This window comes from Hyla sarda, chromosome 5 (genome assembly GCF_029499605.1).
Source record: "Hyla sarda isolate aHylSar1 chromosome 5, aHylSar1.hap1, whole genome shotgun sequence".
In the NCBI taxonomy this organism is placed as follows: Eukaryota; Metazoa; Chordata; class Amphibia; order Anura; family Hylidae; genus Hyla; species Hyla sarda.
This window is the reverse complement of record NC_079193.1, coordinates 314,851,920-314,878,868: the sequence shown is the minus strand read 5'-3', so window position 1 is coordinate 314,878,868 and position 26,949 is coordinate 314,851,920. Positions and strand designations below refer to the sequence as shown.

The following is a 26,949-nucleotide window of genomic DNA, read 5'->3' as shown; positions in this document are numbered from 1 at the left end:
TGCCGAACTACAACTTCCAGCATGCCTGGGCAGTCTGGGCATGCTGGGAGTTGTAGTTTTGCAACAACTGGAGGCACACTAGTTGGGAAACATTGTCCGTTTCCTACCTCAGTGCCTCCAACTGTTGCAATTGTTGCAAAACTATAACTCCCAGCATGCACTGACAGACCATGCATGCTGGGAGTTGTAGTTTTGCAACAGCTGGAGGCACACTGGTTTGGAAACACTAAGTTTGGTTGCAAAACACTTGAAAGTTTATTACTTAACTTAGTGTTTCCAAACCAGTGTTCCTCCAGCTGTTGCAAAACTACAACTCCCAGCATGCACGGACAGCCAAAGGGCATGCTCGGAGTTTGCAACAGCTGGATGTTTGCCCCCTCCCCCCAATGATAATGTACAGGGTACACTCACATGGGCGGAGGTTTACAGTGAGTGCTGCAAGTTTGAGATGGCGCAAATTTTGCGCTGCAGCTCAAACTTCCAGCGGCAAACTTGCTGTGAACCTCTGCCCATGTGACTGTACCCTAAAAACACTACACTACACTAACACTAACCTAAAAAACACTACATATACACATACCCCTACACAGCCCCCCCTCCCCAAAAAATGAAAAACGTCTGGTACGTTACTGTTTCCAAAACGGAGCCTCCAGCTGTTGCAAAATAATAACTCCCAGTATTGCCGGACAGCCATTGACTGTCCAGGCATGCTGGGAGTTTTGCAACAGCTGGAGGCACCCTGTTTGGGAAGCATTGGCATAGAATACCCCTATGTCCACCCCTATGCAAATCCCTAATTCAGGCCTCAAATGCACATGGCGCTCTCTCACTTTGGAGCCCTGTCGTATTTCAGGGCAACAGTTTTGGGACACATATGGGGTATCGCCGTACTCGGGAGAAATTGCCTTACAAATTTTGGGGGGCTTTTTCTTCTTTAACCCCTTATGAAAAGGTGAAGTTTGGGTCTACACCAGCATGTTAGTGTAAAAAAAAATTTTTTACACTGACATGCTGGTGTTGCCCTATACTTTTCATTTTCACAAGAGGTAAAAGGGAAAAAAGACCCTCTAAATTTGTAATGCAATGTCTCCTGAGTACGGAGATACCCCATATGTGGGCGCAAAGTGCTCTGGGGGTGCACAACAAGGCCCAGAAGGGAGAGTGTGCCATGTACATTTGAGGCGATTTGCACAGGGGTGGCTGATTGTTACAGCAGTTCTGACAAACGCAAAACAATAAATATCTATATGTGACCCCATTTTGGAAACTACACCCCTCACGGAATGTAATAAGGGGTGCAGTGAGCATTTACACCCCACTGGTGTATGACAGATTTTTGGAACAGTGGTCTGTGAAAATGAAAAATAACATTTTTGATTTGCACAGTCCACTGTTTCAAATATCTGTCAAACGCCAATGGGGTGTAAATGCTCACTGCACCCCTTATTAAATTCCATGAGGGGTATAGTTTCCAAAATGGGGTCACATGTGGGGGGGGTCCACTGTTCTGGCACCATAGGGGCTTCCTAAATGGGACATGCCCCCCAAAAACCCTTTCAGAAAAACTCACTCTCCAAAATCCCATTGTCGCTCCTTCCCTTCTGAGCCCTCTACTGCGCCCGCCGAATACTTTACATACGCATATGAGGTATTTCCTTACTCGAGAGAAATTGGGTTACAAATTTTAGGGTGATTTCTCTCCTTTTACCCCTTGTAAAAATTCAAAAATTGGGTCTACAAGAAAATGCGAGTGTAAAAAATGAAGATTTAGAATTTTCTCCTTCACTTTGCTGCTATTCCTGTGAAACACCTAAAGGGTTAAAACACTGACTGAATGTCATTTTGAATACTTTGGGGGGTGCAGTTTTTATAATGGGGTCATTTATGGGGTATTTCTAATATGAAGACCCTTAAAATCCACTTCCAACTTGAACTGGTCCCTGAAAAATTACCATTTTGAAAATCTTGAGAAAATTTTTTTTATGCAAACACAAAGTAGACATATTGTATATGTGAATCAATATGTAATTTATTTGGAATATCCATTTTCCTTTCAAGCAGAGACTTTCAAAGTTAGAAAAATGCTAAATTTTCAAAATTTTCATGAAATTTTTAGATTTTTTACCAAGAAAGGATACAAATATCAGTGAAATTTTACCAATAACATAAAGTAGAATATGTCACGAAAAAACAATCTCGGAATCAGAATGAGAAGTAAAAGCATTCCAAAGTTATTAATGTTTAAAGTGACAGTGGTCAGATTTTCAAAAAATGCCCAGGTCATGAAGGTGAAAATGGGCTGGGTCATGAAGGGGTTAATGGTGTAAGCATTGTATATTTATTAAGCACTACAAATGTACAATACAGAGAGAGAAACAAAGCCGCACATCCACCATATGTAATTTGATCTACTTGCTTCTCAGCATAATTACAAAAACTAACAGGTTGTTAGTATACATTTTGATCAAAAAGTACATGCCCACTCACCACGTCAAGGCCACCTCGTTAGAGTGGGTCCCTAACCTGACACTGGCGTAGCCCCCGGCGGGGACCACTACCTCCAAGACCCCATGCCCAATGGGGGGGGGAGCGACCCAGTGGCCAGGCAGCCCCACTACTGCCCGACCAAGCCCCTGGCTCTGGGCCACTCCCCCACAGACAAAGCATCACAGAAACAATGGTTGCCACAGAGAACCACACCAGTATGAAACCTACCATGTGCTCATTGCCAGAGGTCTGGGAGAATGGTAGGAGGAAACCCTTATGCAGTTTCCTGCTAATTAAAAACGCCTGGGCCAAATGGGTGGAGTGGAGTGCAGGCTATGGAAGAAGGGAGAGACTACAAATGTACAATACAAAGAGAGAAACACAGCCGCACATTCTCCCAGCCCTTTGGCAGTGAGCACATGGTAGGTTTCATGCTGGTGGGGTTCTCTGTGGCGGCCATTGTTTCTGTGATGCTTTGTCTTTGGGGTGGAGTTGCCCAGAGCCAGGGGCTTGGTCGGGGAGTAGTGGGGCTGCCTGGCCACTGGGTCGCTCCCCCCTGTTGGGCATGGGGTCTCAGAGGCAGTGGTCGCCGCCGGGCGCTACGCCAGTGTCAGGTTAGGGACCCACTCTAATGAGGTGGCCTTGACGTGGCGAGTGGGCTTGTACTTTTTGATCAAAATGTATACCAACAACCTGTTAGTTTTTGAAATTATGCTGAGAAGCAAGTAGATCAAATTACAAATGGTGGATGTGCGGCTGTCTCTCTTTTTGTGTTGCATATTTATTAAGCACTTTTGACTAGTTATGGTGTTGAAAATTCAGATCGGAAAATGAAAGGATACAGCTCGTTCAGCTTCAGTTTTTTAATATGTTTCCCTTATTTTATATAAAACAGAACTTGGCTTACATGGCATGTTTACTGAAGCACCACACAAGAAATCTAAAGCGACATAATTCATCTACAACTGTTGAACTGTATAGAAGACTAACTATACTTGTGCAACACAATGACATTTTCTGTTTGAGCTCTACAAATAAGGTGAGAAAGAAGTCAGCATTGTCTGTATTGACTAACTAACACAACAATATCATGATGAAGTGTCAAAAAGGTGTTGCTGATGTGTAACATGCATGCCTCCTCCCTCCCCCACCCCTTCTGACCTTACCTGATTGGGGGTAAGAACAAAGAACAATACAATTTTATAACTTCTCAAACAGCCATCAGCTAAAAGACAGGTATCATTTGTTTTACTTGCCTAAAAGTTATATGCTCATGCCTGTAGCTCTGAGCATGATACAGAGCTCACAGATTCCCTTTAAGTGTATCGGCAAATCAGAAAGTTGTGAGGTAGCCTTCACCAGTCATGGCTTACCAGCTCTTGCAAGATCATACCTCCCAGAATTCTGGGGCATTTGTGGCTGCCTTAAAAATCTATATCAGTTAAGAACTGGCATAGATTTCAATTATAATTTGTTCCAGTTACTGGTGCCTCCCGCTGCAAATGGCATAAAGGGGCCAAAAGTTGCAAAATTTTTTTGTGCAAACAAGCTTTGTCCATATATTTATTCCAAAAATAGCACCACACCTGTCCTTAGTTTGTGTGGTATTAAAACTTAACTTTATTCACTTCAATGGAACTGAGCTGCAATACAACACACAACCTTTGTCCAGGAGTGATGCTGTAATTCTGGAATTGCATATTTGTTAACATTCCTGCACGGTATGTTTTTTTTTTTTTTTTTTTTTTGTATTTACACTTTTTATGTGAAAAATAGAATAACGAGGTGGTTTAATTATATGTAAGTAAGTATATGATGAGAGCTCAGACTGCTTGGTACACCCCAAGTGCACATCCAGAGAGTATATTTATACAGCCAATGTCACCAAGGGATTTAATAAAATTAAGAACTAAACACAAGAACAACGGGGCACAAACTGAGGTTATTTGTGTGGGGAAAGAGTAGTAGATGCTTTGAGCAAACTTCCAAACCAGATGTGGTTGGCAAATCCACCATGAGGCCATGTTCACATGGTGTAATTTGTGTGGAATAACCACCCAGAAAACACATGTGGACATTCCACACAATTGAAGAATTTGGAGTGCACTAGGACCGCTCAGAAATAAACCATCTCATAGACTGCAATGCATTTCCAAGTGAAATCTGCAATGAGAATAGACATGTCTATTCTTTTTGAGGACTCGGGAAATTCTACCATGTGAACAGTGCAGCAGAATCCTATTGAATTCAACAGGACTCTGCTGCAGCGGAATGTCTGTGCGGAATTCCACACGGACATTCCACCATGTGAACATACCCTAATAATGCAAACTTGCCTGGGATAAAGTTACATCTAACAAGATAAAAAATAGAAAAGGAAAAATATTAGGACACTAGATGGGACAGGTGTTTTTTTTTCTGTCATCTAATTTTTATCTTTTTATTCATCCCCCAATTATTTTCTACAACTTGCATTTTCCTTCTATCCAGAGGAGTACACTCACACATACTGTACCTGCTGTGGATTTAAAGGGGTATTCTGGCCATAGACATCTTATCCCTTATGCAAAGGATAGGGGATAAGATGTCTGATCTCAGTGCAGCACCCACATTCTATGCCGGGCTGCTGCTCCAGCATAGAATGAAGGTGTTGCATGGAGATCGCGGAGGGTCCCAGCTGTGGGCCCCTCACGATCAGACATCTTATCCCCTATCCCCTAATATACTTTTTATTTCCTGCTTATAAAATCATGGTTTTGTCCAAGGAAGCACAGGCATGGACAAAGTCCAGTAAGTGACTGTGCTCTCTCCTGTCTGATAGGACTCCTCGGTGCTCTCTCCTGTCTGATAGGACTCCTCGGTGCTCTCTCCTGTCTGATAGGACTCCTCTGTTCTCTCTCCTGTCTGATATGACCCCTCTGTGCTCTCTCCTGTCTTATAGTACTCCTCTGTTCTCTCTTCTATCTGATAGGACTCCTCTGTGCTCTCTCCTCTCTAATAGTACTCCTCTGTGCTGTCTCCTGTCTGATAGTTCGCCTCTGTGCTCTCTCCTGTCTGATTGAACTCCTCTGTGCTCTCCCCTGTCTGGTAGGACTCCTTTTTGCTCTTTCCTGTCTGATAGAACGCCTCTGTGCTCTCCCCTGTCTGATTCCTCCGTGCTCTGTCCTGTCTGATAGAACTCCTCGGTGCTCTCCCCGGTCTGATAGGATTCCTCTGTGCTCTCTCCTGTCTGAAAGTACTCCTCTGTGCTCTCTCTTGCCTGATAGGACTCCTCTGTGCTCTCTCCTGTCTGATAGGACTCCTCTGTGCTCTCTCCTGTCTCATAGTACTCCTTTGTGCTCTCTCTTCTCTGATAGGACTCCTCTGTGCTCTTTCCTGTCTTACAGGACTCTGTGCTCTCTCCTATCTGATATGACCCCTCTGTGCTCTCTCCTGTCCGATAGTACACCTCTGTGCTCTCTCCTGTCTGATTGAACTCCTTTGTGCTCTCCCCTGTCTGGTAGGACTCCTCTGTGCTCTCTCTTTTATCATAGGACTCCTCTGTGCTCTCTCCTGTCTGATAGCACTCCTCTGTGCTCTCTCTTGTCTGATAGGACTCCTATGTGCTCTGTCTGATAGCACTCCTCTGTGCTCTCTCTTGTCTGATAGGACTCCTTTTTGCTCTTACCTGTCTGATAGAACTCCTCTGTTCTCTCCCCGGTCTGAAAGTACTTCTATGTGCTCTCTTGTCTGATAGTACTCCTCTGTGCTCTCTCCTGTCTGATAGGACTCCTATGTGCTCTGTCTGATAGTACTCCTCTGTGCTCTGTCTTATAGTAGACCTCTGTGCTCTGTTTGATAGTACTCCTCTGTGCTCTCTCTTGTCCTATCAAACAGAGCACAGAGGTCTACTATAAGACAGAGCACAGAGGAGTACTATCAGACAGAGCACATAGGAGTCCTATCAGACAGGAGAGAGCACAGAGGAGTCCTATCAGACAAGAGAGAGCACAGAGGAGTACTTTCAGACCGGGGAGAGAACAGAGGAATCCTATCAGACAGGAGAGAGCACAGAGGAGTACTATCAGACAAGAGAGAGCACAGAGGAGTACTTTCAGCCCGGGGAGAGAACAGAGGAGTTCTATCAGACAGGTAAGAGCAAAAAGGAGTCCTATCAGACAAGAGAGAGCACAGAGGAGTGCTATCAGACAGGAGAGAGCACAGAGGAGTCCTACCAGACAGGGGAGAGCACAAAGGAGTTCAGACAGGAGAGAGCACAGAGGAGTACTATCAGGCAGGAGAGATCACAGAGGAGTGCTATCAGACAGGAGAGAGCACAGAGGAGTGCTAGCCCACCCTCACTTACTGGACTTTCTCTATGCCTGTGCTTCAGCTTGGAAAAAGCCATGATTTTATAAGCCATGATTTGTATGGAAAGGTTAATGTTTTGCCAAGATGTACAACATATTCAAAGTCTTTAAATCTGACAGTGCCCATGTAACAACATTAAATCTGCAATATCAAATCCGCAGCATCAAATTTGTTTGATAACCTTATGTGCCTTATGCTTTGCCCTTTTTTGCACTTTCCAACACTAGAAAAAAATGAGCAATCAACTTTTCCATTTCCTTTCCAGCGACAGAGATCACAAAAAAATAATAATGGAAAGATATGCAAGGAAATATACAAACTTAATGAAACCCTTGAGAGGTATACCACTAGCTGGCAAGAGTTCAGAGCTTCCATCAACTGCACATAAAGGCCTTTATCAAACCAAGGTCTCTGAATGGACTGAATCTACTTGTATATATGGACCCAACTTCTACTAAACAATGGGTAACTTTCAGGCAAAATATCATATGTACTCTTACAGCTCATCTGTCAACACTCATCATTACAGATTATCATCTAATTTCAAATGGTAATTTACTTAGCATTTTTTTGCCAGAATTTCAAATCACAAATGTCAAATTTTGATTGTCTTTGTTAGCTTTATTATAGTTTGAACAGTAAGGGGGCCTCCATGTTTATGACATAGGGCACATTTGCAAAACCACATTCACATGCAACAGAAAAACTTAAGCAGATTTCTGGACATACTGTGGATTTGCCATAGCTTTGTTGCAAAATATAATACACTGGAAAACTTTACTATGTCTGAGCATACCCTAAACATTTTAGAAGAGCTATGCACTGATCGATGACTGATGCAAATAAAATGTACCTAAAATGGTTGTATGGGCACAACGGCACATTTTTCATATATGGCTGGGGTGCGATAAAAAAAAAAAAAATCATGACCCCACCAAAAGATTTTATGTGCCCGGATACAATGTCATAATAAGGTTCTGCAAAGCTAAGAATGTTTTTGTGGTTGTTTAATAATATTGTATAAGGTTCTATAACCAAATCAGTTAGGCTGGGTTCACATATGTCCGACGTCCGGCATAGATTTCCTCCAGCGTGCACCGGAGGGAAACTGATGCTAGAACTGATCCCATTCGTTTGAATGGGACAATTCACAATCATCCAGCGTCTGAATTATGACGCTGGATAGTTGGACACACTGGATGGCACGGGACAGGGGAACGCAACTTGCTGCAATGGACGCCGGCATCCGGCAGTGGACACCGGATGCCATACAACTGATGACAACTGATGCACGTTGTCATCAATTATGGCATCAGTTGCGTTGAGTTCTAGGCTGAGTTTACCTATGCCGGATACTGGATATATGTGAACCCAGCCCAAGATACAGTTTTTCCTTTCTTGCATTGAAACAGCCATATATACCTACTGATTAGTGGAAGAGACTACTTCGAAAAGTTTTTTTTGTTTTTTTTGTGTGTAATTTTTCTGTCGTTAAAGAAATTTAAAAAATTTTCTGTATAATGCAACTATATGAGCTATTTATTGAAATGGTTTAAGTTCAAGATAAAACTGTGGAGTAAATCTACAGTAGTAGTTATAGTAGGCAATGGATGAAACAAATGACCAGATGAATGTTTTAGGAGGGTTAGACATTTTATTCAATTATTGTACATCTCTGCTGCATTTCATAGCAATTAACCTGTGTCCCTTTAGCAATGGTCAATGTGAATGTATAGCAGTTTATACTAAAATGTTGATAAAACGTACGTCCATGTGCCAGAAGGCATGTTCAGGTGGTGCACTATGTCACACATCCACGGCATCAAATTTTCTAGCAATATGGCACTTTTATAAATATAGCCTAATATGTCCTAAACTTCCCTCTGTATATCATTTATAGTTATTTATAGGATAAAACCACACTTGATCAGTTTTTCCAAGACCTGACTGTTTCATCCAAAGGAAGGCGTAACCAAACTCAAAAAAACAAATACGCTATAATTATATTATTTAGATGACATTGTATCCGTACCGTCTACTTCTTGAGCCAGGGCATTTCAAATGTTGCCTGGTAATTGCTCCATATTCACAATGAGGCCATTATATACAGGCAATATAATATAAGCATTTCTGTGTTTTATCTTTATATTTCTATGCAAAATAATATAGAATTTGCTTTTGCAGCTGCAGATTATCATTGGGTGCCTTGCTTACAGAAAACATAATTCAAACAAGGGGCGCAGAGGGATATGGTCCTGCGTCTGACCACACTAATGTGTAGTTTGTCACCCAGCTTTAGTATAGAAAATTATAAGAGCACCAATAGTGTCTCGGGTGTGCCTAAAAAATAACTTTTATTGTAGACTAGTTAAAATATTACTCTAACTTAAAGTGTACTCGTGTCAACAATCACCACAAATAACAAGGAATGTCGTTGGTGCATACAAGGGAGGCCCAGGTGAGCTCTGCTTGGCCTTGCCAGCCCAACTTGGTCTCACATGCACCAATTACTCCCACCAATTAGAGCCGCCGAGGCATTTCTGCCAATAATTATAATGGCGTCGTCAGGGAGGTTCAGAAATTGGTTTAGATCAGTGGTTCTCAACCTTTTCGGCGACTGTACCCGCGGACTAAAGGCGTGTTCTTACCTTTATACTAATGCATCCCCCTCCAACTTAATCCCCTTGTACCATTATTATCCAGTATGGCAAAGGGGAATTAAAATGGAGGGGGGAATAATAGCACAAGGGGATTAAGATGGAGGGGGGGGGATAATCAACCCCCTCCATCTTAATCTCTTTTGCCATTATTCCTCCCTCCCTCTGATCCTCTTGCGTCATTTTCCCATCTCCATCTTTATCCCCTTGTCCCATTATTCCCCCTCCATCTTTATCCCCTTGTCCCATTATCCCCCCTCCATCTTTATCCCCTTGTCCCATTATTCCCCCCTCCATCTTTATCCCATTGCACCATTCCCCCTTCCTGGCACAAGGGGCTTAAGATGGAGGGGGGGGGGGGGAATGGCAAAAGGAGATCAGAGGGAGGGAGGGAGGGAGGAAAAATCACACAAGGGGATTAATATGGAGGAGGGGGAATAATGACACAAGGGGGATTAATATGGAGGGGGTGTTGATAATTCCCCCCTCCTTCTGATCCCCTTTTGTCATATCGGATAAGGCAGGGAGGGAATAATGGCACAAGGGGATTAAGATGGAGGGGGGGGGGGGATAATAAAATCAACCCCCCCCCCTTCATCTTAATCCCCTTGTGTCATTATTATCCGATATGGCAAAAGGGGATCAGAGGGAGGGGGAATGGTGCAAGGGGATTAAGATGGAGGGGGAGAGGGATAATGGCAGAGGGAGTAATAAAGCACAAGGCATTACATTTTAATGCCTTGTGCTTTTTTACTCCCCATCCCCCCTCCACCATTATCCCTCTCCCCCTCCATCTTAATGCCTTGTGCTCCATCCCATACAGTCCCCCCTCTGTCCCATACAGTCCCCCTCCGTCCCATACAGTCCCCCCTCCGTCCCATACAGTCCCCCCTCCGTCCCATACAGTTGTTTACCTGGCGTCCTGCGGTCCCGTTTCCTGCTCCTTCACGGGATGTTCGGCGGGGCCGCACTGACGTGTGACGTCCCCCTGCGCGCAATGTCAGGGGAGGCCACACGTCTCCCCGGCAACCACGCAGCTCACTCACAGTAGCTGACAGCCAAAGCATGGTCGGTATTTGTCAGCGCTTTCGCGTACCCCCTGACAGCCACTGGCGTACCACTAAGGGTACGCGTACCCCAGGTTGAGAACCCAGGGTTTAGATAGACATCACAAGATATATGTAAAAAGTATAATATCACAAATATCATAGTTGGGTTCCATATATTAGGCAACAGATATACACAGGTTTTTCCCTAAAATTCCTGTAAGGAAAAAAGATAGGGCCATGGGCGATGCCTGTGAACAAAATGTATCTGTCCCTAAAGAACTCCAGTGTGCCCAGAATAACCGGTCTGGTCCACCTAGAAAGAAGCACAAGTACAAAGAGAGCCCCATCAGTAACCTGTACCTAGGAGAGAAAGTTGGGGAACTTCCCTGCTCTTATGGTTTCCTGCTCAGGACGGGTCTCACACGACCTGCTGTAGCGCAGGGAGCTGCTAACTTGCAGCTCTGGTCGCTCGGTGAAGCGAGGTGCCGGCGTCAGCCACCAGATATACTCGCGCAGCCGTGCATGTCTCCATGACGCGCTAGTGGGGGCATGCGATCGCAACTTTGCAACTACGGCTGCGCATACATTACATATCGGCAGCTGAATATAGCAGAATGTGTTGTCAATAAACAAATCTTGTTTTAGGCTGCTTATCTACATGCACTATTTATTAAATCAATAGTCAATTGCCAGGTATTATTAGAATGTTTTCTTTCATAGGATTTTTTAAGTATGATACGGTATGAGGAGTATAAACAGAGACAAGGGGTGATAATATTTTGTGTATATTTGATTGTATAAATGTTACTATGCAAAGTGTGATATGGAGACAAGCTCCAAGGGGCAAAAAGATATTACCCAAATGCTAAATAGAGGGGTGGGAAAGGACAGAGGATAGCCCTAATGGGGTAGGTGACAGGGATAAATGGGGGCCTAAGGGATACCTGGTCTATCCCTATTATGTTCCTAGGTAGTGGCCCTAGTGCCCAGGCGGGTGGCCGCCCTAAAAAGGGCAATCCCGCACTGGAACCTCCTATTACATGACTAGCATGTCTGTTATATGGGATAGTGACCACAAGCTCCTAGGGAGGACCTTAGTTGGTCCCTATCTACCTAATCGGTCACCTATAGTTTATCCCACCCGTCATCAAAAACAGCTGAAGTTTTGCTGTTCATTCAAACCCTTTGGGCATACCGTGTCAAGGCAGTGTATCCAGTGACACTCTCTCTGTAAAAGAATTTTGTCTATATTGCCACCCCTTTGTGATGGTACCAATTTATCAATTCCCATGAATTGAATAGCTGCAGGGTCTCCATTGAGATGTTGTATAGCATGTGTCTCTTTTGTTCCGGATATCTCCAACATGTTCCAATATTCTTCTCCTGAGCTCTCTTGTTGTTTTACCAACATAGATCAATGGGCAGGGACAAATGGCAATATAGATGACTATTTTGGATGTACAATTAATGAACTGCTTAATGCAAATAAATTGTTGTTGGTAAGGAATTTCATTCGATTTACGAATATATTTACAGGCCCGACAGTGACCACATTTATGATACCCCCCGTATGGTACTTGGTTTCTCTAGCCACGTAGCTGCCGCATTTTAATCTGGTTGAAGATGGCTTTGTACTACTAGGTCCCCAATACTTCGCCCCCATCTATAGGTGATCTGGGGAATCGGACCGATGATGTCATGAAGGTCTGGGTGCATTCCTAGGATATCCCAGTGATGGACAATAATTTCTCAGATCTTAGGGGACATCCTATCAAAGGTACCGATAATTCTCGCAGTTTGGGAGTTAGGGTTAGGGTTAGTAGTTTTGGGTGTCAATAGTTCACTTCTCGGTGCAAAACAGACTTAAAATACGGACATATTACACAGGAAATACCATCAGTGGGGAAAATATTTATAAATGGTTATTTACTGCACAAAAAAAGTGCAATGTGCACTACATCTTAAAATAGTGCACGTTAGGTTGAAAATCTGGTTCATTTTCAGGCCTTTCACACCTTTAACTGTGGTATAAATAATAGTTTTATGCACCGTAAATTGGTACTTAAACTTTAAATATACACCGTAGATTGCCCAATATCATAAGCCACGCCCTTTTTTTTACAGAAGTGGCAAGCATGGCGCTAACATGGTCAAAATTATTTGCACAGCTGATGAAAATGGAGCCCATTTACGCGTGCCAATTTACATAAAATCTGTTGAAAATTACGCATCAGAAAGTGATTTTGCATTTTAAAGGCTTCAGTATCACATGTGTATTAGACTTTGACAAACAGCTAACAAAATAAATGAATATACTGATAAAATGTGGATACAACAGATACATCCATAGACTTCAATGGATATCACTCCATCTGCAAGTTGCACATGCATATTTTAGACAGCCATGTGAATAGCCCCTTAGTTTAAAAGGATACTCCACTGGCCAGCGTTCGGAAGTAAATATTCCAAACCCTGTTTTCGTTCTGCAGGGGTCGGACACGCACCTCATGACATCACAGCCATGCCCCCTCAATGTAAGTTTGAGAGGGGGCGTGACGGCCGCCATGCCCCCTCCCATTATCTTGCATTGAGGGGGGCGTGACCATGTAGTCACCAGGGGAATTGCCGACCCCCGCATCAAAAAACAGCGTTCAGAACATTTACTTCCGAACACTGGCCAGTGGAGAACCCCTTTAACATTGTCTTTACAAAAAGAATAAATGTAAGGCCAGTATCCATTGGTGGTATTGGGCTCAGTACTTTACATAATTTTACATTGTAAGCCAAAGCCAGGAGTGGATCCAAAACATGGAAAAGGTACAAATCTTTTCATTATGTATTTTCTCTGTAGGTTCCACTTACAAATACTGATGCTAAACACAGAGGGTGCTCTTACACCCCATTGTGTATCCATTTGTTAATTTCCTTTACAGTACGTTATATTTTTTTGTGTGCGAAAATATGGACATGGACTTTGCTCTTGTGTACAGAACAAAAAAATTATACATTACAGGCTGTTTTTTTTTCACAATGTATGTTGCATACAGTAGCATTTGTTTTAAACATCCGTTCACATTTTTTTTCCTACAAAACATATAAATTAAAGTAAACAAAAACACAGTGTGAATGAGCTATATATATATATATATATATATACCTTCAGAATTTTTGGTCTGCTCAGGTTCAGAGGATTTCCCACCTCTCTTCTCCTTAGTCTCAACTTCAGAGGATTTCCCACCAGGTTTCAGCTCAGTCCTAGCTTCAGGGGACTTCTTACAGGACTTCACCTCAATCTTAACTTTAGAGGACTTTTTGGCATTCAGAGAAAGCATAACTGTATCCTGTAACTTCGGCCCCAGAAGCCTTTCTTGAGCCAATTCCGCCATATCTTGGTCTCTGCTCTCTTTTAGGACTTCCTGGTCCTCTTCCTTTTTCTCACATTTTCGCAGCTTACACTGGAGCTTAGCGGACTTCATCCTCTCACTGTCAAGTAACTGTCAAGTCCCTGACAGTATCTTCCGAAGACAGCAATTGTTTCCTCAATTGTTCATTGTCTGCCAGCACAGCCACCTGCTCGTAGAGTTGCGCTCCCAGCAAAACCAAGGCAGCTACGTGGGACCTTCTGCGCGTTTCATTCTGCGCTTCCAGGCTCTCTTTTAAGATCTTCATGTCATCTTCCAGCTTTATATATCTCAGCTGCTCACTCTTGAGCTTTGTAGAGATCATCTTCTCACTGTCCAGCAACTGTTTCTTGGACTTCACTAACTCATTGATAGATTTCCCACTCTCACCAATCTGTTCAGATAGATCTGAGATCTGTTGCAAGTTCTTGTTTTCATGTTGCAGAGTCTCAACTTGTTCCAGGGCCTCCTCATACTGCTCACGGAGCAAGTCATTGTCATGACGAGCAGATTGAAGAGCATGTGCAAGGGCATTCTTCACCTTGACTTCCTCCTTAAGTTGTCTCTTAGCTTTAGAGACACTCTCCAGATTGCTGGCAAGAGCTTCAGCTTCCATCTTAATTTCATTCTTCTCTTTTTCTATTTTTTCCATGGCTACCAGGCTAGTCTTGTGATCACTCTGCAAAGCCTGATATGCACCATGTAGAAGACTCACTTCTGGGAGCGGGACAGTTCATCCTGCAGAGCCACGAACTCACTTCTGTGGTGCTCCATTATTTTTTCCAGCTGAAGCCTCGCATCTTGCTCTTTCTTAACCTCCTGAGCGGTATTCCCGAGCGTGACTCGGGGTTAATTTTCCCTGCCAGGATCGGTAACCCCGAGTCACGCTCGGGGTAGAATTACAGAGTTCCCGGCCGGGCTGCACGATATATCGCAAAAGCAATGCGATATAGCGATGCGGCCCCCCGGGAAAACATGCGATTATCTGCTCTGGTCGGCTCCCGTTGCGGGGGCCGGCCAGAGCAGGTAAAGAAAAATACTAAAAGTCAGTGTTTCCCTACCAGGGGGCCTCCAGCTGTTGCAAAACTACAACTCTCAGCATGCCCGAACAGCCAAAGGCTGTCCGGGCATGCTGGGAGTAGTAGTTTCACAACAGCTGGAGGCCCCCTGTTAGAAAAACACTGAGCTAAGTGTAAAAGGAAGAAGAAGTAAAATAAAAAAAACTTTTGCTCACCTAGTCCCGGTCCCTGCAGATGCCGTTCCCCTCCGTGCTGTCCGGGGTGTCCTCTCTTCACTATTCATCTTCTAGGACCTTTCACTTTTCAGCCAATCACAGGCCGCAGTGGTGTAAAGCCTGTGATTGGCTGAAGGGGAAAGGACTTGTTCTGCAGGAAATACACTAGGTTTGAAATCTGCCCGGCCAACCTAGTGTATTCTGCTGCAGGACAAGACAAAGTGACAAGGGGGGGGGGGGAAATGTGACAAAGGGGGGAATGTGACAGGAGGGGGGGGAATGTGACAAGGGGGGAATGTGTCAGGGGGGGGAATGCGACAGGGGGGGGGAATGTGACAAGGGGGGGAATGTGACAGGGGGAAGAATGTGACAAGGAGGGGGGAGAATGTGACAAGGAGGGGGGAGAATGTGACAAGGAGGGGGGAGAATGTGACAAGGAGAGGGGAGAATGTGACAAGGAGGGGGGAGAATGTGACAAGGAGGGGGGAGAATGTGACGGGGGATGTGACAGGGGAGATGTGAAATGGGCGGAGGGAGATGTGAAATTCAGTTAAAAAAATTGTACCGCTTTTGGTACAAATTTCCAGACAGAATCATACCGCCAGGGAGGTTAAAGTCAGCAAGTGATTTGTCCTTATCCTCTGTCAAGCGATGTACCTCTTTTTCTTTCTCCAACAACTTCACAGAAACCATCTGCAGGGTTTCTTCCAGATTCTGGATCTGCTCCAGTTTTTTCCCCCAAGGCCAGCTCGTCTTTTCCGAGACCTTTTACTGACAGCGGTCTCCTCACTCTCGCTGTTAGACCTTGAGACATCCTCTGGTCCTCTGTCAGACACTCGACCCAGCTCTTCTCCATCTCTAGATGAAGTCTCCCCCTTTTTCGAGGTTGCGGCCACTTGTGCCTTGTTATCATCATCAACAGGTGCCACCGACACCTGGCACTCTTCCTCTCCCACCACGTTGGCAACTCTGGAGACTCTCGCTAAACACTCCCGTCGGACCGGCAATCCCTTGGCGGTAAGTTTGTTGCCCCTAGCAACAACTTCAATGGCTCTTGGCACCAGCAAGTCAGGGAGATTCCTGATCAGTTCCTCTGAACTGTCTCTCGGCTTCTTGGCAGACTTTACTTTTGTCTTGTCACAGTCTCATTCACTTAGGACTCTGTCTGTGACTGTAAGTGCAGCCCCCAGCTCCACTGGTACTCTCTTCCGGAGTTTTGGTTTTTCCGCAGCCATCTCCGTAGCTTCTATTCCAGTCACCTCTTTATCTTGACTCGTGGACTGTTCTTCAGCTCCCCTAGTGGTCTGGCACACTCCCACCTGAGATCTACCTAGGGTCTGCTGACACTCCCTGTCCTCAGCCTATGCTGAGTTACTGTCCCCTGCTATGTGGTGAAAACCAAGTGTTGTGAGCCTATCACGTGTTCCTGCTCTAGTCACCTTACTATCTTCCCACAACTGCTGAAAAAACGGAAAATCCTTCCCCAGCATTACTTCATACTCTAAGGTAGGCTCTATTGCAACCTTGTGACTTATGGTACCATAGGAAGTAGAAATACACACATTAACTGTTTTATAACCCCAAATACTGGCTTGTATAGACACTATAGCGGGGTCTGGCTTTCTGCAGCTGGTCTTTACCAGACTTATTACACATTTTGGATCTAGCAAAACAGTCATCTTTTTATCTTCTATTTCCAGCTCACACATGTTTTCTTTTGTCCTGCGAGAGGTGGGAACAGAACTCTTTAAATCAGAACACATTAACATAGGTGTTTCAAGAAAAACATTATCAGCCTGCATGGGTTCACAATATACAGCACCATTCACACAGTCCAGTAGAGACCCCCCAGTCCTCACTCCTTCCAGAATCATTGTGTGCGAACTCTCAGGTGCACTCTCAGCATCCCACAGCTGCCAGAAATACGGAAAGTCTCTGCCCAGTACAATTTCCACTGTAAGTTCCGCACATGCCTCCATTATATGGCTTACTGTCCCAAAACATGTATCAAAGGTAATTTGAACAGTCTTACCGGGCTCCGGGCGGGACTTCACAAATGGAATTATTTCTGGCATAATCCGAGATACAGTCTGGCAACAATCCAAGTCCACCCACAGTGGGATTCCGCCCACCGACAACTCACCTGACCTTGGCTTCGTCTTGGCGACCACAGCTTGTGGCCCACGTCGGTTGGTCCCAGCAACGGCCTTTCGAGTTTGTCCCATTTTCTTGAAAAATTCTCGATCCGTTGCCCCTAGCAACGCTTCTCCACAGACACCAAACTGTGCTTGAACTCCTCTGCTGGGCTCCTCCGACTTGCAATCTTGCAGGGGGTTGCTCCTAGCAACAGCTCCTCTCCAACTTGCCCGTTGGTTGCCCTTGGCAACGGGTTGCCCTTAGCAACAGCGTGCCCGCATCCACCACCAAAATGTGATGATCCGTCTTGGGGATTAGCTCTGGGATCGTCCTGGACTACGCCACAGGATGCGTTTCTTCTCAATAAACCAGCAAACAAACGCTTATAATGGCAATCTGACAGGTTGCAGGGAAAGAAATAAACAAAAAGCAGGAACAAACAAAATCCTATACCGTCTGGTCACTGACTAAACAGATCAGCTTGTCCTGACTAATAACCGCTGAGCTTCCCTCAGCCGGTTAAACGTATGTCCCCTGCAACCTTCTACTCACAATTCATGTCACTCTCTTTGAGCTACTCATAGCTCAGGCTGTGTACTCCTCAGCAGGCTCTGTCTCTTCCCTACAGCCCACATGCTGTCTCCTAGGAAGAACCCACATTAGACTGAGTCTCCATCTTATATAAACCTCCCTTCCCTCCTGCCTCATTACTTAAGAAGCAGGTGAGAGCTTCTGCAGGGTGAGCCAAGGAAATACACCCTTTCCTTGCCACACTGCCACTATATATATATATATATATATATATATATATATATATATATATATATATATATATATATATATATATAATATTGCTATGAAAAACAAGCCTTAGGCTAAGTTTTTCCTTTTTTTTTTTTTTTTTTGCAAAGATGCAAAAAAAAAAAAAAAAAAAAAAAAAGAGTCACAAATGCTACGCAGCGTTTTTTGGATGAAAAAAAAAAAAATGCCCTGGCCAGCTGTTAGTTCATAGTCATTAGGGGTTTATGAAATGCCATTTCTCTCCCCTAGAAGTCTATGGGAGCAAATAAAAGTAATAAAAACACCATGTAGGTTTAGCACTGGTGTTTTTTATGTCATTTTTTTTCTCACCTTTTCACAACTTGAGTCACATGATAAAAAAATCACATGACTTGTAATGATAAAAATCCAGGGTAAAAACGCCAAAGGAAAAACAACGCACAACGCTGATAGTAGAAAACCACAGGCACCGTGGATTATAGGTAAAGATTATTTTATTTTACATGGACGACGCGTTTCGAGAGCCACTTTCTCTTTTTTTCAAGTCTATTACAGAAGTGACATGAAAGCAGCATGTTATACATAAATTGTTTGAAAAAAGCCAGGGAGCTGTCTGTCTGAGTGACGTAATGCAGGTGGGACATCACATCCTGTTCACAGGAAAAAGTGGTTTCAAATGATCACCCGGGTCAATTTTTTTTGAAAAAATCAGATATATTCTTTAGCGTGGGGTTGAGATTTCTTCAACTCGTATCCGAATAGCTTGTGCTGTAATGCGGGACTGAAATTCCATGTGGAAAATTTGCAGTGTATACACCAGAGTTTGACAACCAGTGTGCCTCCAGTTATTGCAAAACTACAACTCCCAGCATGCCCAGACAGCAGAAGGCTGTCCGGGCATGCTGGGAGTTGTAGTTTTGCAATATCTTAAGGCACCCTGGTTGGGAAACACTGAAAAACTGAGTGTGAACATACCCTTTGGCGGTTTTCAGGAGAATATTACTTGCACATTTTTTGTGTCCTTACAATGGATGCAAGTGCCCGGCCTGACCATTTCTCTGATGGCCCTTATGTCTGTAATATGGACACAAATTTGTGCATGTAAGGCTAGTTTCACATTGCCGCGGGATTCATTAAGGAGCACTCCTTGGGAAAGTCCATTGTAACAATGGGAGTTTTGAGGGGAAATAATAGTGCATGCACTATTTTTTTTCTCCTCCAAACTCCAATAAACTACTGGATCCCCGATGGACCCCATTTAAGTCAATAGGATTCATTAGGACGGAGTGGTGACCTGGTGGAGTTAGTTGTTCTTCGACCCGTTTTAGGGACAGATCACAACGGTAATGTGAACCTAGCCTATTATGCTAGTGTGAAACCGTCCTTGAATGCTTTATTTTTACTTTTACAGTGGTATTGCACAAACCATATGGATGTAAAGCATTATGGAAAGCTAATAGTACTTCTAATTTATACATTCTATTAGAAAGTAGAGACAATTGAAGGATGGCTACTTTATGTTTATTTTATTGAATGTGTTTGAAACACAAATATATGCCTCTTGGCTGCATTTACATCAGGTTTGGGGCATATGGCTGCGGGACCCAACAGGAGAATTTGAAAACTGTCTGCTGCCGTATCCCGGCTGTACATGTGCCATGCCAGTGCTGTACCCTATTCAGTTCAGTGAGCCCAACGAAGTCAGCTAGTGACTCCGGGCGGGTCATTTTCGGACAATATCTGTTTTTATTGCAAGACTGGCCAGATGCAGCAGACGTTCACCAGTTACCTCCATTACAATTGAGTATACATGTGCTTGTTTCCTATGCACAGTGTTTTTTCCATGAAGTTTTCTGATGGGTATATTGGTCTGGTTTACTTCTAATATGTATATATCAGTAAGCTGCATATAAAGTATTTGTGTTTCCAACACATTTGATAAACTGAACATTAAGAATTCTCAAAATAAGTTAAATGAATTCCACCATTTTTCTCTTTTCATCCTATGCAGCAGTGTAACCTCAAAATAAGGATGTGTTCTTTTTCTAAGAAATCCACTTGAACTCAAATATAACTCCTTCTTTTACACAATGGGTCAAGTTTTCTTTGACTGTAAATGGGACCAATAATTGAGAAGTAATGTTAGGTCTGTGCAATGTGTTAGGATTATTTATGTTAACTTCAGGAGTGCAGTACAATATATTAGTGCATCAGGGATCATTATAAGGGTGCGTTCACACGTACATATGTTTGCTGCAAATCTTTTGCAGATTTGCTTCAGCAGATTTTTCTACCCATTGAAGTCAATGGGCAGCAAAATATGCAGTAGCAAATCTGCAACAGATCTGCAGCACAAATATGCACGTGTGAACACACTCTAAAGCTGGCTACATCTGTACATAATGGTTAGATCAATGCGACCTTAAAGGGGTACTCCAGTGGAAAACCATTTTGAAAACAATTTTTTGCCAGAAAGTTAAATAGATTTGTAAATTACTTTCATTAAAAATTAATCCTTCCATTACTTATCAGCTGCTGTATGCTCCACAGTTAGTTCTTTTCTTTTGAATTTCTTTTTAGTCTGACCACAGTGCTCTCTGCTGGCACCTCTGTTCATGTCATGAACTGTCCAGAGCAGGAGCAAATCCCCATAGCAAACCTTTTCTGCTCTGGACAGTTCCTGATATGGACAGAGGTGTCAGCAGAGAGCACTATGGTCAGACTGAATAGAAATTCAAAAAGAAAATAACTTCCTCTGTAGTATACAGCAGTTGATAAGTACTGGAAGGATTGACATTTTTAAATAGAAGTAATTTACAAATCTGTTTAACTTACTGGCTCCAGTTGATTCACAATAAATAGTTTTCCACCAGAGTACCCCTTTAACTGCTGTATGTAAACCAGTATTGGATTTAAAGGGAATCTTTCACATTGGATGTGCAGCCCCATCTGCAGGCAGCATATTATAGATAAGAAGTTGAGCAGGCTGATTTTATAGTTTTAAGGAAAAAAAAGATAACTTGTAATTTTACTTATTTAATTCATACTGAGTTTAAGAGTCAAGTAGGCAGTCCTTCTCAGTGATTGACAGTTACCTGTAGGACTGCCCACTGTACTCATTATTTAAAGTAAACATGGGGTATAAATGAGCAAAATACCATTCATACTGAATTGTTTCCCTTTAAAATAACATGCATTGTCCCCTAATAACCTAATTTTAGACTATTCCAATTACCCTGTAGGTTTATGTAAAAAGATCGAATGAAACCAAAGGTGGATGGAGTTTGTTATATGGGATACTAAATCTAACACATTGGCCTAAATTTAATATTGTAAATGTGAAGAAAACTGTCTTGCGGGGGCACTAAATGTGCCAAAAAAAGTGCCAACATTTTTGTGCATGATCCTGGTTTAAAGTAAGCCAAAGATCTAATTCTAAACTTCATAGTTTTCAGATTTGCTGGATTTATCAATCAGACTAATACACCTGATAAATCTAGCACATTTGAAAACTGTCTAATCTGAGTTTGCGCTGTCTTAGAATTAGATAGCTTTGGTAAATCTAGACCACAGTTTTTTTTTGTTTTTTTTTTACTCAAACTTACTACAAGTCCAACATACTTAAATAATGTTCATCTTGTCATGCCTGATATTTTCTGTATGACTCAACTATCTTTCTATCTTTGTCTCTAGGACTCAACTATCTTTTTTTATTATACAGGGTGGGCCATTTATATGGATACACCTTAATAAAATGGGAATGTTTGGTGATATTAACTTCCTGTTTATGGCACAATAGTATATGTGAGGGGGGAAACTTTTCAAGATGGGTAGTGACCATGGCGGCCATTTTGAAGTTGGCCATTTTGAATCCAACTTTAGTTTTTTCAATACGAAGAGGGTCATGTGTCACATCAAACTTATTGGGAATTTCACAAGAAAAACAATGATGTGCTTGGTTTTAATGTAACTTGATTCTTTCATGAGTTATTTACAAGTTTCTGACTACTTATAAAATGTGTTAAATGTGCTGCCCATTGTGTTGGATTGTCAATGCAACCCTCTTCTCCCACTCTTCACACACTGATAGCAACACCGCAGGAGAAATGCTAGCACAGGCTTCCAGTATCTGTAGTTTCAGGTGCTGCACATCTCGTATCTTCACAGCATAGACAATTGCCTTCAGATGACCCCAAAGATAATAGTCTAAGGTGGCCAGATCGGGAGACCTTGGGGGCCCATCAACTGGCCCACGACGACCAATACACTTTCCAGGAAACTGTTCATCTAGGAATGCTCGGACCTGACACCCATAATGTGGTGGTGCACAATCTTGCTGGAAAAACTCAGGGAACGTGCCAGGTCCGAGCATTCCTAGATGAACAGTTTCCTGGAAAGTGGATTGGTCATCGTGGGCCAGTTTAATGGCCCCCAAAGTCTCCTGATCTGACCCCCTTAGACTTTTATCTTTGGTGTCATCTGAAGGCAATTATCTATGCTGTGAAGATGCGAGATGTGCAGCACCTGAAACTACGGATACTGGAAGCCTGTGCTAGCATTTCTCCTGTGGTGGTGCTATCAGTGTGTGAAGAGTGGGAGAAGAGGGTTGCATTGACAATCCAACACAATGGGCAGCACATTGAGAACATTTTATAAGTGGTCAGAAACTTGTAAATAACTCATGAAAGAATAAAGTTACGTTAAAACCAAGCACATCATTGTTTTTCTTGTGAAATTCCCAATAGGTTTGATGTGTCACATGACCCTCTTCCTATTGAAAAAAAAAAAAGTTGTATTCAAAATGTCCGACTTCAAAATGGCCGCCATGGTCACCACCCATCTTGAAAAGTTCCCCCCTCACATATACTAATGTGCCACAAACAGGAAGTTAATATCACCAACCATTCCCATTTTATTAATGTGTATCCATATAAATGGCCCACCCTGTAGTCATTATTAAAAAAATGCATGTAACCCCATGTTGATTTCCATGGAATCATCCTCATTTTTTAATCGCATGATATTGTGTAATGTCTGGGTGACTAAGCAGACTCAGTAGGGTGGGAATATATTGTCAATCTATCAAGGAAGGAAGGACAGAAATTCATTTTTAGCATTGACCAGCTGTGTATACAAATTGGCAATGGATATCTAAAGTGACATGGTGATGGTCTGCTGCCAATAATAATCCAAGTTCATGTGACCGTACAACTTAAAATACAAAACGTTTTCAGGAAATCTCTTAAAACTCTTCCATTTTAGTTTATAGGGAGTTTAAACCACAAACATAAAGCTTATTGCAAAGGAGAGTTCAGCCTACTGTGCTTTCCTAAACAGTCATCCACTACAGAAAGAGCACAAGCTGCTTGGTATTCATTCTTTCTAACATTGGAGTGATATGTTTGATATACGTCAAGTGCTGTATGGTACAGATATAGTGAGTACCAGCTTAGCTGGTGCTATATTGATACTGTAGCTCCATAGACTTTAATGCATGTTCAAAGGGGTATACCATCTCCTTAACCATGTCTCTATGTGTAGAGAATGGATGCATAAAAATGTTTGCAATTGGCTTCATTTAGCAAACTTGCCTGGTCCTGTAGATGTGTCTTCTTATCTCTTTCCCCTTGTTTGTTGCTAGTTGCCTGAGATCCCGTCCACTGCTCTAGAAGCAGTGGTGACGTCACTCCTTGCTGTACGGTGGGCAGATTTCTTGAGCTCACATCAGGCTCCCTGCTCGGGTTTATCTCAGTCCATTTATCATGTCTGACAACTCCAATTTATGGCCAACTTATGAAACATTGAGATGACTAGCTAACAATGTAATATAAATATGACTGGGTCACTTTTGTTAGAAGGGGGCCATTCTGAATTATATGGAGGCGGCCATAGTTTGGGAGCTCCTTAGCTTTGCCCTTAGCTTTGCCCCAAAATGCTGTTAGTCCAATAAAAAAGGTATTACAAGATACTGCAACATTTTATGATTTGCATCTGCCCCAATAGGACATATAGACAAAAGTTTCATTATGGGTCAACCCCATGAACTGGCTGCTTTGGGCTGCTTTACTCTCAATGTATAGCATTGTGGGTAAAGTAGATAATATTTACAATAAATTCCATTAACAAATGGTGGTTTGATGTTGGATTGTAAGGGACAGCCAAGTGTGTGACAATTCAGTGTTGTACAGACTTTTGTCCCACTTTTTATAAACAGTTTTGTAAGTGCAGGAGACTTATTTTAAAGGAGTACTCCGCACCTAGACATCTTATCCAAAGGATAGGGGATAAGATGTCAGATCGCCTCAGTGCCGCTGCTGGGGAGCCCCGGGATCCCCGCTGCGGCACTGCGCTATCATTACAGCACAGAGCGAGCTCGCTCTGCACGTCATGACGCGCAATACAGGGGTCGGAGCATCGTTACGTCACGGCTCCGCCCCTCATGACGTCACGGCTCGCCCCTTTCAATACAAGTCTATGGGAGGGGGCACGACGGTCGTCACGCCCCCTGCCATAGACTTGCATTAAAGGAACGGGCCGTGATGTCACGAGGGGCGGAGCCATGACGTCACGCGGCTCCGTCCCCTGTATCGTGCGTCATTACGTGCAGAGCGAACTCGCTCTGTGCTGTAATGATAGCGCAGTGCCGCAGCGGGGATCCCGGGGCTCCCCAGCAGCGGCACCGCTGCGATCTGACATCTTATACCCTATCCTTTGGATAGGGGATAAGATGTCTAGGGGCGGAGTGCCCCTTTAAGCTTGATGCTAGTAATAGACTAATGTATCTGAGATTTAGCAATTTTTATGTTTATTCTAATTTTCATATTGGTGCTTTGCAATTTGAGCTAGGAGAGAGCAGAGTTCATAGTTTGTCATTCAAATATAATTCACAGTTATATTTTACAGATAATTCCACTGACTTAGATAAAGCAGCAGTCTCTGGGAGACAAACATATCTAATGGTGCCCACCTGATTTTATCAATGACTGGACATTTATAGGCATATATGACTGCCCCATAACTGTGCAATCTGTCTATCCATTAAAGTGTCCTCTTTGAGCATTTTAAGCCTGCAACTTCCACATCTGATCCATCTTTTTGAAGAGCTGATCATATGTGACTGTCGATTTAAAGAACTCTGTATCAGAGGTCTTTTCAAGTCTGACAATGCAAAGGTGCTACCTTGTAGAAACCTAGTACAAGGTCACCCAATCTAATACGGAATTGGCCTGTAAACTCGTAGTGTTGGTGCATATAACTTTAGAATTAGAATATCTGGTAAAATACAGTTATTTATATGTAAAGAGCGCAACAGAAAGTTTTGTTCATGTTTGTCCTTTACATGAATGTTCTAATAAGCAGAATAATGCCCACTATGTGGGAATGTAGTCACGATGACTTAAGAGTATTAGCCTTGTGCTTCAATTTGTATAAGCTTTCATGTATTAAAGAGGATCTGCCACTATTTTCTTCCTTATAAAAATTAACATGGATGAGTGGACAGATTTTCTTTACAATGAGGGGTGGAGAGGTTGCAATGGCACCCAGGCAATGGTATTTAAGAGGGCTCAAAAACCTCAGTCCTATAAGATCAGATCAGTAGGACTTTAGTCTCTTATGGATCTTGCATGAGGGCCCAGTATCTTTAAGTAACGTGTCCCATTCTTTAAGTTGGCCCATGGGGGCTTTCCACCTTATTTCTTATGGGTGCACTTGGTTATGTAATGTGATGTGTTGAATGAGGCAGTGCAGAGTTTTCACAGTCAAATGTTCTTATAAACCATCATAAAGGATACACAAAGGTAACCTCTACCATGATAGAGAGGGTGTTATAGTCTGCCCGCTCCATTATGTTAGAAGAAAATAGTGGCAGATTCTTATTTAATAAATTATGTAAAGTCCAAGGACTATTTATATTTTTTATATTTGTCTGGTTCTTGCTTTTGCTATGCGGAATAAACCTCTGTAAACTGTAAATTATATATATTCTAAGACATTTATTAAATCATTTTTTCTTTGTAGAACTCTGGTAGTCATTTCTGGAAGTAATCTGAATGATATCTGTTCAACTACACTCCAGATTTAATTTGAATTTTTCACTACAGCTACCACTTTAAGGCAACCTTTTTATTTTTCTTATTTTTTTTTTTTTGGGGGGGGGGGGGGGGTTCCCAGTATTACAGATGTATCAAGTGCCAACTTATTAACTGGTACTTCAAAGGAAAAGTGTAACAGTTATATGATGTCTTATCTGCTGCAGAGGTAGAGAGATGCAGTGGAGCACGGATTATGGAGTCTGTGGTTGGGAATATCTGTATATTCAGCCAAGAGCACATTTTTGAGGTCAGACACTGGTATCAGAGTAGATAGTTTGCCTCATAATCGGAATTCCAGTTCATTCCAGAAACAGTCAATGGGGTTCAGCTCAGGTCTCTGTACAGGCTAATCTAGTTTCTCTACACTGAACTCATCAAACCATGTTAATATGGAGCTCCCTTTCTGTACAATCGCACAGTCATGCTAAAACAGTTACCTGCTAAAACAGTTACCACAAAGTTAGAAATAGAGCCCTGCACAGGACTGTTTCCATAACCCTGCTTCCCCAAGGTGTGTGTTCCAATCCTACCCGCTCCTGCAAGAATTGTGTCCAATCCTGCCCGCTCCCCCTGTGCGATTCCATCACCCCCTGTGCCATTTCATTACCTTCCCCTGCCAGTTTATCACCCCCCTTGTGCTATTTCATCAACCTCTTGTACCATTTCATCAGCCCCCTTTGGCATTTTTGAGATTTGTCAGACTGCGCAGGATTTTGTGGGACCCGCTGTATGTTCCCTGACCGCCCACAATAACCTCATTAC

At 42.9% G+C, this 26,949-nt stretch overlaps 1 protein-coding gene across 6 annotated transcripts in view; it reads left to right on the top strand.

Moving 5' to 3' along the window:
* Positions 1-26,949, top strand: part of LOC130274184 (uncharacterized) — a 139,652-nt gene that overhangs the window by 108,527 nt on the left and 4,176 nt on the right. For 5 of the 6 annotated variants that reach the window (XM_056522208.1, XM_056522206.1, XM_056522207.1 and 2 more), the window contains exons 5-6: positions 3,383-3,526; positions 7,103-7,387. In XM_056522208.1, the coding sequence (XP_056378183.1) occupies positions 3,383-3,526; positions 7,103-7,225 (267 nt within the window). In that variant the 3' untranslated portion in view covers positions 7,226-7,387. Of the gene's footprint in view, positions 1-3,382; positions 3,527-7,102; positions 9,487-26,949 lie in introns of those variants that run through there. The other variant, XM_056522204.1, reaches the window with a different exon arrangement.